The following is a 17,009-nucleotide window of genomic DNA, read 5'->3' on the forward strand; positions in this document are numbered from 1 at the left end:
TGTTGAGCAATTCGGCGGTACGTCCACCCGGCCTCCCGCATGCCCACTATACGCCCTCGCTCAAAGTCCGTCAACTGCACATACGGTTCACGTCCACGCTGTCGCGGCATGCTACCAGTGTTAAAGACTGCGATGGAGCTCCGTATGCCACGGCAAACTGGCTGACACTGACGGCGGCGGTGCACAAATGCTGCGTAGCTAGCGCCATTCGACGGCCAACACCGCGGGTCCTGGTGTGTCCGCTGTGCCGTGCGTGTGATCATTGCTTGTACAGCCCTCTCGCAGTGTCCGGAGCAAGTATGGTGGGTCTGACACACCGGTGTCAATGTGTTCTTTTTTCCATTTCCAGGAGTGTACATCTCTTTCCCACTACCACTGACTACTTCTCTCTCAGCATGAAAAAGTGCGAGTATGTTCGCATGTCAAAATTTCAGGCAGCCGTATCCCACTTTTCAATCAGGGTATATGAAACAGGAGCATATTCGCCTTTTTTCTGCTCCAATAGGAGCTTTTTTACGCTGGTTCCTTCTTTCTCTCGTTACAGCAGGGCACGCCACTCATACGAAAAGAACTTTATTGGTCAGTAAAATTTTGATAGTTTACTCAAATGAAACTGAAATAACACAAAACTAATTTTACATCTCATCCATATTTTTATGTGCACAAAAATTTTTCCTGTACTTTAGTACTATTACGTATGCTTCCCAGAACCCTTTTGATGATGATTGAAACACTTTACAAAATATTTCTCCGTGTTACGCCACTTCATAAATTATGTTTTCGTCTCACATCGAATTTTACGTACATATTTCACATGTACAAGTAGGGTAATTTGGATCTCTGTATTTCGGAAATACAGATATCAAGAAATTTTGCAATGTTGTTTGAGACTGGTATCTTAGGAATATATCATAAGCATTACACCTATTTGCTATGCATAGCGGTTTTGGATTCTGCGGCACGGTTCTGGTACCTAAAAATAATGTTTTTAGGGTTGTTTCTCGGTAGCGGACAAAGATTTTTGAAAGCGGATAGATGGTACTTCTAGATAAAAGCCTAAAGAACATTCCGTTAAAATAGGAGCTATTTGCTGGTGTTAGTTGCTTTTCTCAGGAACCGCCCATGAACTAAATGGTGCCTCCATAAGCCACTTCAGGCGTACCGCAGACCACAAATAATACAAAAAGTAGGATAGTTACAGTAAGACGATCCTTCTGTTGGGTATACAAATTGTCCCTAGCTCAAGGCCTATCCAAAACGCTTAAGCCCATCTTTTTATCAGCAATATAACTCAAAGTATGAGCCCTGGAAAAATCCTTTTATGCACGACGTTTTGGAACCTACTGATAGTGCACGCTGTAGCTTGCTTATCGATAAGTGATCATATTTATCGAATAATTCAGCTATGACTTAGTGTCGAGAGTATTTGTAAACATTGGTTTCGATAACTGCAGTAATGGAAATTTACCTACCCCCCCCCCTTCCCCCACCGCCACAGAAACATATCACGTATCAGCTTTGTGATCTCAGTTTCGCGCCTAAGTCACCTACAAATTTAATGATGTATTCCCATAACTGTGCTGTATACCCACAGCAAGTAAAATTTCGGCGTTATCGTTGCCGATGTTGAACTAGTAATGGCTAGCAGTTATAGGTGCGCTTTACCAAAACTAGGATTCAGTAGTTTTGTTACACTACATAAATAACGTAGAAAACGGTAGGATTACCAGTAGCATTGGCAGGAAAAGAAACATAAATGAATTTGTGGGCGAGAAACTTGGAGCCAACGGCTTCTCTTTGGTTTTTGTTTGTTTTTTTTGCATATAATAAGGACCGCTCATCGTTTAGAGTTAGTTTTATATCCTTATGAAATATAAACTGCGTTTTATAAGTATATATAAGTACTTTGTCAGTATTTTTAGTTGATTGCATTACTTCTGCGCTTTTATGTAACCAAAGCAATCATTTTTGATGCAGGTACATTTTACAAGCAGAAACATAAAAAATCTATATAATTATTTTTGTTATTTTATACTCAATAGAAGGTCCTTCATCACGAACAAGAGTTTTCTGCTACTGTTGATAAGTGGAAAATTTCTTTGTGAATAACAGAAACATGTTTTATATAAGCTCGAGGAAGTATTGATGGGATGTTGGATATGTATTTGTTATGAGTTTTTATTTTTTTCGGGAAATTTTGTTTTCTATCATTATATGATAACTCTCTACCTTTTTATTATTCTTGCTATAACATCCCTGTTTTTCACATTACAAATCAACAATTTTCGAACAAAACCTGACAATTTGAATTTTTCTATAAATACTGACCTTTTTTAAGTAACAGACAGGAGAATAACTCTGTAGAGTAGTAATATTCAGTAGGTTAAGCGACCCTTTACACGCTGAGGTGGCAAAATTCATGAGATACCCCTCACATCGTGTCAGATCTTTTGCCCAGCTTAGCGCAGCAGATGGACGTGGCATGGGCTCATCAAGTCGTTGGCTACTTCTATAGCCGTCCACAATAGCGGAAGTGTTGCAGGACCTTGTGCACGAACTGCCCTCTCGATTATGGTCCATAAATGTTTGATGGGATTCATGTCGGACGATCTGGGAGATCCAATCATTCACTCGAATTGTCCAGAAAGAACCAGTCGCGAATAATTGTGGTCCAGTGACATGACGCATTGTCATCCGTAAAAAGTCTGTCGTTGTTTGGGAACAAGAAGTCCATGAATGGCTGCAAGCGGTCTCCAGAGGACCAAATCCATTCCATGTAAACACAGCCTGCACCTTTGGGAGCCACCGACAGCTTGCTCAGTGCCTTGTTGACAACTTATTTCCATGGCTTCGCGGGGTTTGTGCCACAGCCGAACCGTACCATCAGCTCTTACCAACTGAACTCATCTGACCGAGCCACGGTTTCACGTTGTTTTGGGTCCAACCGATATGGCCACGAACACAGGAGAGCGTTGCAGGCGATGTTGTGCTGTTCGCAAAGGTACTCGCGTCGGTCGTCAGCTGCCATAGCACATTAACGTCAAATTTCACCGCACTGTCCTAATGGATACCTTCGTCGTATGTCCCACATTAATTTCTGCGGCAATTTCACGCAGTGGTGCTTGACTGTTGGCACTGACAACACTACGCAAACGCCGCTGCTCTCGAGTTTTAAGTGAAGGCTGTGGGCGACCGGGTTGCTCGTGGTGGGATGTAATACCAGAAATTTGATGTTATCGGCACATTCCTGACATTGTGGATCCCGGAATATTGAATTCTCTGACATTTGCTAAAATGTGATGTCTCATGCGTCTCGCTCCAACTATCATTCAGCGTTCAGTCTCGTGGTGCGGCCATAATCAGGTCTGAAACATTTTCACATGAACCACCTGAGTATAAATGACAACGCCGCCAATGAACTGCCCTTTTATACCTTTCGTACACGGTACTACGTGCATCTGTATATGTGCAAATCACTAACCCATGACTTTTGTCACTTAAATATATATCCTCACTGAGTTTCTAGACGATTCGAATATTCTAGAGGAATGTAGTAATACACTGATCACATATGCAGAAAAAATGATCGAGATGAGGTGAAATGAAATGAAATGTCGTGTGACGAGAGCCTCCCGTCGGGTAGACCGTTCACCTGGTGCAAGTCTTTCGATTTGACGCCACTTCGGCGACTTGCGCGTCGATGGGGATGAAATGATGATGATGACAACACAACACCCAGTCCCTGAGCGAAGAAAATCTCCGACCCAACCGGGAATCGAACCCGGGCCCTTTGGATTGACAGTCTGTCGCGGTGACCACTCAGCTACTGGGGGCGGACTCGAGGTAATGCCTGACAGGTATGCAAGAGGATTATCGCACCGGTAACGTGGCTATTAACTGACCATGGCTACTTGGGAAATTATTGTAGTCTTCGTTTACTTCTCCCTGGAATTAAAGTCCAGGGAGAAGAAATAAAAACTATGAGGTTTGCCGATGACATTGTAATTCCGTCAGAGAGAGCAAAGGACTTGGAAGAACATTTGAACGAAATGGACAGTGTCTTGAAAAGAGCATATAAGATGAACATCAACAAAAGCCAAACGATAATAATGGAATGAGTCCAAATAAATATTATGATTCCGAGGAAATTAGATTAGCAAATGAGACACTTAAAGTAGTAGATGAGTTTTATTGTTCGGGAAGCAAATCAGGTGTCTTGAGCAGCAAAAGCGACAGCCAACGCGTAATGGAAATATTTTAGATCTCGTAGCCACGAACAGACCAGACCTCATCGACGGTGTCAGTGTTGAGACAGGGACTAGTGATCATGATGTTGTCATTACGACTACGGTTACTAAAGTTAAAAAGTCGGTCAAGAAGGCTAGGAGAGTATTCTTACTAGAAAGAACAGATAAGCAGTTGTTAGCATCCCATTTAGTAAATGAATAGACTTCATTTACTTCCGGTACTATGGACATGGAAGAATTATGGGCAAATTTTAAACACATTGTAAATCACCCATTGGAGAAGTACGTGCCGAAAAAGTGGGTTACGGACGGAAAAGACCCACCGTGGTTTAACAGCGCAATTCCGAGAATGCTCAGGAAGCAAAGACAGTTGCACTCGCGATACAAGAAAGATCGGGAGAATGAGGTCAGGAAAATTTAGTAGAGATTCGTGTTGCTGTAAAAAGAGCGATGCGCGAAGCATACAACCACTACCACCGTCATACCTCAGCAAAACATCTTGCCGAAAACCCAAGGAAATTCTGGTCTTACGTAAAATCGGTAAGCGGGTCGAGGGCTTCCATCCAGTCACTCACTGATCAGTCTGGCCTGACAACGGAAGACAGCAAAACGAAAGCTGAAATTTTAAATTTAGCATTTGAGAAATCTTTCACGCAGAAGGATCGTAGAAACATACCACCATTTGAGTTTCGTACAGATTCCCGTATGGAGGACATAGTGATAGACATCCCTCGGGTTGTGAAGCAGCTGAATGGGTTGAAAATAAATAAATCGCCAGGGCCTGATGGGATTCCAATTCGGATTTACAGAGTACTCTACTGCATTGGCTCCTTACTTAGCTAGCATTTATCGCGAATCTCTTGCCCAACATAAAGTCCCGAGCGACTGGAAAAAAGCGCAGGTGACGCCTGTATATAAGAAGGGTAGAAGGACGGATCCTCAAAATTATAGACCAATATCCTTAACATCGGTTTGTTGCAGGATTCTCGAACATATTCTCAGTTCGAATATAATGAATTTCCTTGAGACAGAGAAGTTGCTGTCCATGCATCATCACGGCTTTAGAAAGCATCGCTCCTGCGAAACGCAACTCGCCCTTTTTTCACATGATATCTTGCGAACTATGGATGAAGGCTATCAGACGGATGCCATATTCCTTGACTTCCGGAAAGGGTTTGACTCGTTGCCCCACTGAAGACTCCTAACTAAGGTACGAGCATATGGGATTGGTTTCCAGATTGTGAGTGGCTCGAAGATTTCTTAAGTAATAGAACCCAGTACGTTGTCCTCGATAGTGAGTGTTCATCGGAGGTGAGGATATCATCTGGAATGCCCCAGGGAAGTGTGGTAGGTCCGCTGTTGTTTTCTATCTACATAAATGATCTTTTGGATAGGGTGGATAGCAATGTGCGGCTGTTTGCTGATGATGCTGTGGTCTACGTGAAGGTGTCGTCGTTGAGTGACTATAGGAGGATACAAGATGACTTGGACACGATTTGTGATTGGTGTAAAGAATGGCAGATAACTCTAAATATAGATAAATGTAAATTAATGCAGATGAATAGGAAAAAGAATCCCGTAATGTTTGAATACTCCAATAGTAGTGTAGCACTTGACACAGTCACGTCGATTAAATATTTGGGCGTAACATTGCACGGCGATATGAAGTGGGACAAGCATGTAATGACAGTTGTGGGGAAGGCGGATAGTCGTCTTCGGTTCATTGGTAGAATTTTGGGAAGATGTTCATCTGTAAAGGAGACCGCTTATAAAACACTAATACGACCTATTGTTGAGTACTGCTCGAGCTTTTGGGATCCCTATCAGGTCGGATTGAGGGAGCACATAGAAGCAATTCAGAGGCGGGCTGCTAGATTTGTTACTGGTAGGTTTGATCATCACGAGAGTGTTACGGAAATGCTTCAGGAACTCGGGTAGGTGTCTCTAGAGGAAAGGAGGCGTCTTTTCGTGAATCGTTACTGAGGAAATTTAAAGAACCAGCATTTGAGGCTGACTGCAGTACAATTTTACTGCCGCCAAGTTACATTTCGCGGAAAGACCACAAAGATAAGATAAGAGAGATTAGGGCTCGTTCAGAGGCATATAGGCAGTTATTTTTCCCTCGTTTTGTTTGGGAGTGGAACAGGGAGAGAAGATGCTACTTGTGGTACGAGGTACCCTCCGCCACGCTCCGTATGGTGGATTGCGGAGTATGTATGTAGATGTAGATGTAGATGGTCGAAGTGGGAAGTATGTAAAATGCAGAATGACAATTGCAAGAAAAGCGTTTCTGAAGAAGAGAAATTTGTTAACATCGAGTATAGATTTAAGTGTCAGGAAGTCCTTTCTGAAAGTATTTGTATGGAGTGTAGCCATGTATGGAAGTGAAAATGGACGATAAACAGTTTAGACAAGAAGAGAATATAAGCCTTTGAAATGTGGTGCTACAGAAGAATGTTGAAAATGAGATAAATAGATCGCGTAACTAATGAGGAGGTACTGAATAGAATTCGGGAGAAGAGAAATTTTTGGGACAACCTAATTAGAAGAAGAGATCGGTTGGTAGGACACATTCTCAGGCAAGGGCTCTGAGCACTATGAGACTTAACATCTGTGGTTATCAGTCCCCTATAACTACTTAAAACTAACCTAAGGACATAACACACATCCATGCCCGAGGCAGGATTAGAACCTGCGATGGTAGCGGCCACGCGGTTCCAGACTGAAGCGCCTAGAACCGCACGGCCACACCGGCCGGCTCAGGCATGAAGGGATCACCAGTTTAGTACTGGAGGGAAGCTTGGGGGGGGGGGGGGGGGGGAATTAAAAATCATAGAGGAAGACCAAGAGATGAATACATTAAGCAGATTCAGACGGATGTAGGTTGCAGCAGTTACTCGGAGGCGGAGACGCTTGCATAGGATAGAGTAGCATGGAGAGCTGAATCAAACCAGTCTTTGGACTGAAGACAGCAACAACAACAAGAAGTTTATTGAATGAATTTTTACTCTACCGTGGAGTGTGCGCTGATATGAAACTTCCTGGCAGATCAAAACTGTGTGTCGGACCTAGACTCGAACTCGGGACTTTTGCCTTTCGCGGACAAGCGCTCTACCAACTGAGCTACCCTGCACGACTCACGCCCCGTCCTCACAGCTTTAATTCCGTCGGTACCTCGTTTCCTACCTTCTAAACTTCACAGAAGCTCTCCTGCGAACCCAGTAGAACTAGCACACCTGGAAGAAAGGATATTGCGGAGACATGGCTTAGCCACAGCCTGAGTGATATTTCTAGAACGAAATTATTGGTAGAGCGCTTGTCTGCGAATGGCAAAAGTCCCGAGTTCGAGTCTCGGTCCGGCACACAGTTTTGATCAGCTAGGAAGTTTCAAGAAGTTTATTTGTGATAATCTGTCGTAGCCTGCGTTAGTTTTACAACTCTACTAGCACTTGGACCTGCCCTCAGCTGGCACGAAAGCGGGATGGAGGACCTGCCGGCGGTGGTGGACTACGTGCTGCAGCAGACGCGCCGGCCGCAGCTGGTGTACGTGGGGCACTCGATGGGCGGCACCATGTTCTACGTGCTGGCCTCGCTGCGGCCCGAATACAGCCGCAAGGTGCGGGCCGCGTTCCTGCTGGCGCCTGCCGTCTTCATGTCTGACCTCTACAGCCCGCCGCTGCGCGCCGCCGCGCCTCTGGCGCAGTCCATCGCCGTAAGTACTCCACTCCCAGCGCAGAGCCCGAAAGTGGAAGGCCGTATTATAAGTTACTCACAAGTTCTATAACGGTTAGTTCTGTCACAGAAAGGAAAGAACTAGGAAGAACAGCTGAGTAGGTTGCATAGTGTCTTGAAGAGTAAGGTGGTCAGAAACAAAACTAAAACAAGGACAATGGAGTGTAGAAGAATTACGAGGAGCGTTCCATAACTGATACACCACTTTTTTTTTCTTGGCCAATTTCGGTGGAAAATATGACAGAACTTGTTGTGGGACGTCATGGAATATACTCGCTTCAGCCTCTATGGTTTCATGAACTTCTGGTAGGAGGCGGCGCAATACGTAGCCTTCAAAATGACGTCTGCAAAAAATGTGCGCTTGTTGCAGAGAGCTGTCATTGAATTTATTTTGGCGGAAAACCAAGCATCTCAGATATTCACAGGCACTTGCGGAATGTCTACGAAGAGACTGAAGAAAGGCACGGTGAGTCGTCGGGCGTCTTATCATCGCAACTAGGTCGCACACACCCGTGCGATCTCAAGCGTGCCGCCCGGCTGGACTCAGTTGTGACTCCTGCAGTGTTCAACGTGCGGTCTTCGAGGCGATCGGCGGATCACAATCAGACACCTCCCTGGTCAACTCGACGTCTCTGTTAGTAGCGCCGACACACTCGTTCACCAGTTGGACTATTCAATGATGTGTGTCCGCTGGATTCCCCGCCGCCTAATACAAGACCATAAAGAGCAACGAAGGACCACCTGTGCGGAATTGCCTGCGCGTTACGAGACTGATCGTGACAATTGTTTGTGAACATCTTCACAGCCGATGAAACATGGGTTCAATACTTCGAACTAAAAAAGAAAACTAAATGGTTCAAATGGCTCTGAGCACTATGGGACTTAACATCTGAGGTCATCAATCCCCTATAACTTAGAACTACTTAAACCTAACTAACCTAAGGACATCACACACATCCATGCCCCAGGCAGGATTCGAACCTCAGTCGCGCGGTTCCGGACTGAAGCGCTTAGAACCGCTCGGCACCGCTGACGGCATAAAGAAAACTAAACTCCGTCCGAACAGGCCTTGCGAGGCCCAACGGTACCGACCGGCCGCCGTGTCATTCTCAGCCCACAGGCGTCACTGGATCCGGATATGGACGGGCATATGGTCAGCACACGGCTCTCCTGGCCGTATGTCAGTTTACGAGACCGGAGCTGCCACTTCTTAATCAAGTAGCTCCTCTGTGTGCCTCACAAGGGCTGAGTGCACCCCGCTTGCAGACCGGATGGTCACCCATCCAAGTGCTAACCCAGCTAGACGGCACTTCGGTGATCCGACTTGAACTTGTGTTACCACTTCGGCAAGGCCGTTGCCTCAATACTTCGAACCGGAAACAAAACAGCAGTCATGGAGTGGTGCCACACCACCTGTCTTCCGAAGAAAAAGTTCGAAAGCTCTCCCTCAGCCTGTAAAGTCATGGGGACGATCCTCTGGGACTCTGATCCCCGGCCTCATGGTGCCGGTATCAACTCACAAGTATACTGTGCTACACTCAGGAAACTGAATGAACGACTTCATCATGTTTGTCGCCACACAAATGCAGACGAACGTCTCCTTCATGTCAACGCAAGGCCGCACGCAATTCTGCTCAGCCTGGAGGAGCCCACAAAAATTCATTGGCCTGTTCTTTCTCATGCACCCTACAGCCCGGATCTCGCACCTTCCGACTACCAGCTCTTTGGCCCAATGAAGGATGCAGTTCGCAAGTAGCAGTAAGTGGATGCTGGGAAGGTTATTGATGCAGCGAGACGTTGGCTCCGACGTCGACCAGTAAGTGATTCCCTGAGGACATACAACCCCTTCCGCTAAGGTGACGTAAGACCGTCGCATTTAAGATTATGTCGAAAAATAGTGCTTTATAGCCAAAAGAGTGGGGAACAGTATGGTACATTGCAACCCTGAATGAAACCAAATTGCTTTCAGAAATAAATATGTTGTATTACTTATCGACCGCCCCTCATAAATCAGGCGATACTAAAGGAGTTAGATAATCAAATGATACATTAAATGAAGCGGATGAGTTTTACCATTTCGGTAGCTAAGTAACTGACGATGGCGCAATTAGACCAGATACAAATTTTAAACGTCTCAGGCGCCTCAAAACGAGGTTGGCATCTTATACAGCGTGGTCCATTGATAGTGACCGGGCCAAATGTCTCCAGAAATAAGCATCAAACGAAAAACTACATACAACGAAACTCGTCTAGCTTGAAGGGGGAAACCAGATGGCACTATGGTTGACCAGCTAGATGGCGCTGCCATAGGCCAAACGGATATCAACTGCGTTTTTTTAAAATAGGAACCCCTATTTTTATTACATATTCGTGTAGTACGTAAAGAAATATGAATGTTCTAGTTGGACCACTATTTTCGTTTTGTGATATGTGGCGCTGTAATAGTCACAAACATATAAGTACTTGGTATCACGTAACATTCCGCCAGTGCGGACGGTATTTGCTTCGTGATACATTACCCGTGTTAAAATGGACAGTTTACCAATTGCGGAAAAGGTCGATTCGTGTTGATGTATGGCTATTGTGATCAAAATGCCCAACGGGCGTGTGCTATGCATGCTGCTCGGTATCCTGGACGACATCATCCAAGTGTCCGGACCGTTCGTCGGATAGTTACGTTATTCAATGAAACAGGAGATGTTCAGCCACATGTGGAACGTCAACTACGACCTGCAACAAATAATGATGCCCAAGTAGGTGTTTTAGCTGGTCTCGCGGCTAATCCGCACATCAGTAGCAGACAAACTGCGCGAGAATCGGGAATCTCAAAAACGTTGGTGTTGAGAATGCTACATCAACATCGATTGCACTCATACCATATTTCTATGCACCAGGAATTGCATGGCAACGACTTCGAACGCCGTGTACAGTTCTGCAACTGGGCAAGAGAAATTACGGGACGATGACAGATTTTTTGCACGCTTTCTATTTAGCGAAGAAGCGTCATTCACCAACAGCGGTAACGTAAACTGGCATAATATGCACTAGTGGGCAACGGAAAATCCACGATGGGTGCGACGAGTGGAACATCAGCGACCTTGGTGGGTTAATGTATGGTGCGGCATTATGGGAGGACGGATAATTGGCCCCCATTTTATCGATGGCAATCTAAATTGTGCAATGTATGCTGATTTCCTACGTAATGTTCTACCGATGTTGCTACAAGATGTTTCATTGAATGACAGAATGGTGATGTACTTCCAACATGATGGATGTCCGGCACATAGCTCGCGTGCGGTTAAAGCAGTATTTAATAGCATATTTCATGACAGGTGGATTGTTCGTCGAAGCACCATACAATGGCCCGCACGTTCACCAGATCTGACGTCCCCGGATTTCTTTCTGTGGGGAAAGTTGAAGGATGTTTGCTATCGTGATTCACTGACATCGCCTAACGAAATGCGTCAGCGCATTGTCAATGCATGTGCGAACATTACGGAAGGCGAACTATTCGCTGTTGAGAGGAATGTCGTTACACGTATTGCCAAATGCATTGAGGTTGACGGACATCATTTTGGGCAGTTATTGCATTAATGTGGTATTTACAGGTAATCACGCTGTAACAGCATGCGTCCTCAGAAATGATAAGTTCACAAAGGTACATGTATCACATTGGAACAACCGAAATAAAATGTTTAAACGTACCTACGTTCTGTATTTTAATTTAAAAAACCTACCTGTTACCAACTGTTCGTCTAAAATTGTGAGCCATATGTTTGTGACTATTACAGCGCCATCTACCACAAAGCGAAAAAAGTTGTCCAGCTAAGACATTCATATTTCTTTACGTCAAAATCGTTCAAATGGCTCTTAGCACTATGGGACTTAAGATCTATGGTCATCAGTCCCCTAGAACTTAGAACTACTTAAACCTAACTAACCTAAGGACAGCACACACATCCATGCCCGAGGCAGGATTCGAACCTGCGACCGTAGCGATCGCGCGGTTCCAGACTGAAGCGCCTAGAACCGCTCGGCCTCACCGGCCGGCCGTTCTTTACGTACTACACGAATATAATATTAATAATAGTAATAAGAAAAGGGGGTTCCTATTAAAAAAAAACGCATTTGATATCCGCCATCTAGCGGGCAACCATAGCGCCTTCTGGTTTCCCCCTTTAAGCTAGGCAAGTTTCGTACTTTGTAGTTTTTTCGTTTGACGCTTATTTCGTGAGATATTTGGCCCGGTCACGATCAATGGACCACCCTGTATTTATTGTAGCAGTGCAGAGAATTAGTATGGGTCTGCCAGAAAACACTCTCGATTAAATCAGCATACCAGTACTTCTAATTTGTCTCGCACGCCGTACAAGGTGCGACTGCAGTGCGACGCCGTGGCGAAACAAGAAGTAGGCGCTCCCCCTTCCGTTGGTACTCATTTAATAGAAGGTCCAGTGACATTTTACCACTGCCTATATTCGACGTCAACGTGCAGTAAGCACTGAAAGACGTCAGCTGGCAGAACTAGCAGTGGAGGGCACACAGAGTTGTCAGAAACAATCTGAAAAGCTTGTAAGTCTGTTGCAGGGCAGGTTGTGCTGAGGAGTAGTTCTTAAGAAAAGAATACGATACGTTGCGCCGTTTCCGAGTTAATTAGCATTGAAGTTAGCCAATCACGTCATTTCGCTGACAGATTCAAGCGGTTGGCCAGAGACGGTGTCGCAAAACGTGTTCTTCGTTTGTTTCCCCAAAACCGAAGAAGAGAGCGACACAAAAATTGGATATGGGATGGTAGTAAGAATCGAACCCGAGCCAAAGACAGCAGTCACGTGCGCTATCATCTACACTTTGAGAACAACTGACACTAATTGTATCGTGCGGGCCGCTTGAATTTGCGTGCACGACCGCCTGTTTGACTAACTTCAGTGCTGCAGAAAGCGTTTACTGATGCGTTTGATAGGTGGCCACATCTGTGGCTGGACAGTGTATAACTGAATGCAGGCTTTTGCACATGCGCGTCTGTAGTCGCGCGCCAGCAGAGACACCTTGCTACCCTGCCTGGTAGTCAAGTCGCGCGCCGCTTTGGTGTCCTCCAACGCGCGATTACAGACGCGCATTTGGAAAACACTGCATTCAGTTGCATTAATCCTTGGATGCATAACATGGGTCCTTGACACTCGCCAACCTCTCATTTTCTCAATAAACCATCTTAAAATAAGTTTATTTTCGATTATCTCCTGTGCAATACAATTGACTTTCCTCAGAAAAAAGGTTATTAGTTGCAAGTCGAAGTAATTATTTTATTTTATAAATTCTGTAATCCTACACGTGTAATGCTTGACACGGGTCTTTTATACCCCTTAGCAAACAAGCCGTCTTTCAACTAGTTTATTTATCATTGTTCTGAATGGTGCATTACAGTAGCAAGATTGTAACAACTATTATCATTTTCACACAGTTTTATGTTGAGACAGAAATACTGTAAAAGCTAAAATCGAGTACTCTTTTTAAAGTAAGGGTACGTCCCAGATGAACGGAAGTTTAGTTTCATAAGCAGAACAGTTCTGTAAGTTGCCTTTATTCTTTCCTTAGAACATGCATAAAATACTACCTCTGAGCGAGCGAAGTGGCGCATAGCACACTGGACTCGCATTCAGGAGGACGATGGTTCAATCCCGCGTCCGGCCATCCTGATTTAGGTTTTCCGTGATTTCCCTAAATCGCTCCGGGCAAATGCCGGGATGGTTCCTTTGAAAGGGCACGGCCGACTTCCTTCCCCGTCCTTCCATAATCCAATGAGACCGATGACTTCGCTGTCTGGTTTCTTCCCCCAAACAACCCAACACAACTACCTGTAAGACGAAAGAATATCATCTGAAGTCAGCACAAGTAATCTAAATTTTCAGTCAACTACTACCGAATGGCTTGAAGATGATGACATGATAACGAACTCGCGTTTTCTAGCATCCCAAGTGAAGCTAGCAGTGAAGAATTAGATGATACAGACTACAGAACAGCTGATTTCCTTATCGGTCATGATGGAGCTCTGTAGAGCAAATCACTGCCACTAATGAGCAGAATACGGGTACACAATGACATGAAAATTCGTCTTGGCCCAGTAAGAGATGGTGCAACAAAATGAAAAGCAACGAAACGAAAAGGAAATTCCACTACAAATGAAGGGTTCCACGTCCAGTATAATTATCACCATTTTGGTTTGAATGGAAATTGGACTATTTACCATTCTCTGCGTTACAACACTACCGTAGATACGCAAAAAAAGTGGGAGAAAGTTTCATTCCAGAACGAATGTGAATCACGAGTTGATTCTCTTGACCAGTAGGTACATACATGCTTTTGAGAGGGACAGTCAAGCAGGACCGGATTTAGGGGGGGGGGGGGGGGGGCAAACCGGGGTCTCTTCTCCGGGCGGCAATTTCAGGGGCGTCAAATTCATGCTCTTGAAGAAAGAAATCTTGTTTCACAAAGCGCCTAGCTTTCAGCGCATGTTGGTCTACCGATTATTCACATGATTTTGAAACGCATCCCTGTCAGTTTCTTAACATTTTTGAACACATTCTAAGTTGGTTTCTGAACGAATCATAAGTTGATTTTTGAATGTGTGCGTAGTGTACGGATGTCTCTGCCAGGGGAATGCCGTTTCGCTTTAAGGAATACAAAACTCTTCCGCAGACAAAAGGGGACAGGGCCATACGAGCTGAGTCGAATAAACCCGAACGGGTGAATACCAATCGCCCTTTGTTTATGTGGTTGACTGAGTGTGTGAATGATTAGCGTTGTTATAATTATTTGTGAAATCCATAGATTGAGACAACCAGAGTGGAAATAACTAACAGGAATGACAGGTAAGAAAGAGTACATGTTATCTTCTTTGCGTACCCAAGAAAATGAAATTTAGGAGCCTCTCAATTCCTATTCTCGGAATAGCGCTGAAAACGTGTTGTACGAATACGCAATAACGCCTAACCGGAGAATAAACGCGGCATACTAAACCGGTGATTCTGGCGGGGTGAGAGAAGTAACCGGAGAATAAGTTTTGACAATTACAGGAATAGTTACAGAGTTAGTGACGACTAGATCGTTTGATGGACCGAGGAAGAAGAAGAAACGGTTCATCACACAAATTTTATGGAAGACTATGACGGTTCCAAATGTATACAAAAATTTCGTACCCTTACTACCTTCCGATCTCATGCCTGAGAAACTGAAGCATGTGAATGAAATGTGAAACTATTTCCTAACACAAAACTTTTTTCTTGCAATTGGCCCAAATAGGCATTTGACGTTGGTACTTCTTGTATTACATTCTGTCGTGTTATTTATGAAAATGAAGTAGATAAAAATGACCATTTGCGCCAAAACAGTCACCCTTATTTGGCGTGTGTTATTTATGAAAATGAAGTAGATAAAAATGACCATTTGCGCCAAAACAGTCGACCTTATTTGGCGTGTGTTACAACTGGTGCAATATTAGAAAGGCCTATTTCGTTTTATCTAGCAGACAGTGACAAAATAGGCTTAATCAAATCGAGAAACTACACCACTTTTAGGTACTATTCATATTAACAGATTTTTCAGTATTAGACAACGACATTTTGAGTTTTCATGTAGCAAAACGTTTGACAAACTTGGAGCTAATAGATTCTTTCGCAGAAAGGAAAGCACGACGTGTAAAATTGTCGCAAGATTAGAGAGAAAAAAATGCTGGGACCAAAGGATTGAAGAAATGAGTGCTGTTCTCCTCGTCTCTTCTCATTGCTGGTTGTATGATTCCTTTATTTAGTTTTATGTCTCACAAAAGAGGAAGTTATTAGCTAATAGGCAATAAAGAGTGCAAATTACCTTGAGTTCATCACCCAGTAGGATGTCAAACCGACCGACTGGGAGTAGGAGAAGCACCACAAGACATTTTATTTTCCTCTGTTCAGAATATAGCTTTGATGGCTTCCATTACAAAATATACAAGTTTGAATTCCACAGACCGAAATATAGTGACGTGTGACAGAAGAATGCTGTGCGAAGAGGCGAGGCATTGCACTTTGGCACAGACCAAATAACATGCCTTACATTAATAATCTTGTGGTGCAGTTCTTCTTGTTGTCTCCGTGCTTACTAAGAAAATGGGATGAGAAGTTCCGCCTTATGCAAGACCCAAGAAAAAAGGTGTCTTGCATAAGGCGGAACTTCTCATCCCATTCCCATGCCTTACATTTCTTCGAACATGTACTATATATCAAACTCTTCAGAAAGATGTGCGGTACAAAATGTAATTTTTTTTAAAAATAGATTTCTTTAATTTTTCGACGTGTTATCCCAAACGATCAAGTGGGAGGGGGTGGAGTGAGGGGGAGGGGAGTCGTCGCTATCAAGTTTTTATGCGGTTTGGAAATATCGTAGATCCGGGGCTGCAGTCAAGAAGACGATATTTTGTCTTACAGACAAACGTATTAGCTGTAGTATCAATAAATGTCTTATGGTTATTTTCACAGCAACATCCCGCGTATATGGAGGCGGATAGGAGAAAAGGAGACCTTTTTTCTCGTGTGAGGAGGAGAATCAGCAACCCACAGCTCAGAAAGCCACGGCACAGCTCGTCAAAAGATGTAGATTGCGGAAACAGGAAATCACCAAAACGAAGATGCTTCATATGCTGATATCGATTAGATGGAGAAATTTGGTCAAAAATACAGCAAATGCACACAAAATTTAAGCAAAGGACACAAAGGACACAAAGGATTTTTTTTTTTTTTACTCGCGAATGTGATGGCTATCCTTGGAATGCCACAGTCGGTATTCTTTTGTTTCTGCTGTTTGTAAACAACACGCTTTCAAACACGAGGTTAGTTTTGTGCAAGTGTGATTGCGAGTAGTCCGCAGCTCGTGGTCGTGCGGTAGCGTTCTCGCTTCCCGCGCCCGGGTTCCCGGGTTCGATTCCCGGCGGGGTCACGGATTTTCTCTGCCTCGTGATGACTGGGTGTTGTGTGATGTCCTTAGGTTAGTTAGGTTTAA

General features: G+C 44.2%; 1 protein-coding gene across 1 annotated transcript in view; it reads left to right on the forward strand.

The window, feature by feature from the left end:
* LOC126198963 (lipase 3-like) overlaps window positions 1–17,009 on the forward strand; it is a 202,432-nt gene that overhangs the window by 110,630 nt on the left and 74,793 nt on the right. The window contains exon 4 of the mRNA XM_049935613.1: window positions 7,713–7,959. Within this exon, the coding sequence (XP_049791570.1) occupies window positions 7,713–7,959 (247 nt within the window). The remainder of the gene's footprint in view (window positions 1–7,712; window positions 7,960–17,009) is intronic.

Source organism: Schistocerca nitens, chromosome 8, assembly GCF_023898315.1.
Source record: "Schistocerca nitens isolate TAMUIC-IGC-003100 chromosome 8, iqSchNite1.1, whole genome shotgun sequence".
In the NCBI taxonomy this organism is placed as follows: domain Eukaryota; kingdom Metazoa; phylum Arthropoda; class Insecta; order Orthoptera; family Acrididae; genus Schistocerca; species Schistocerca nitens.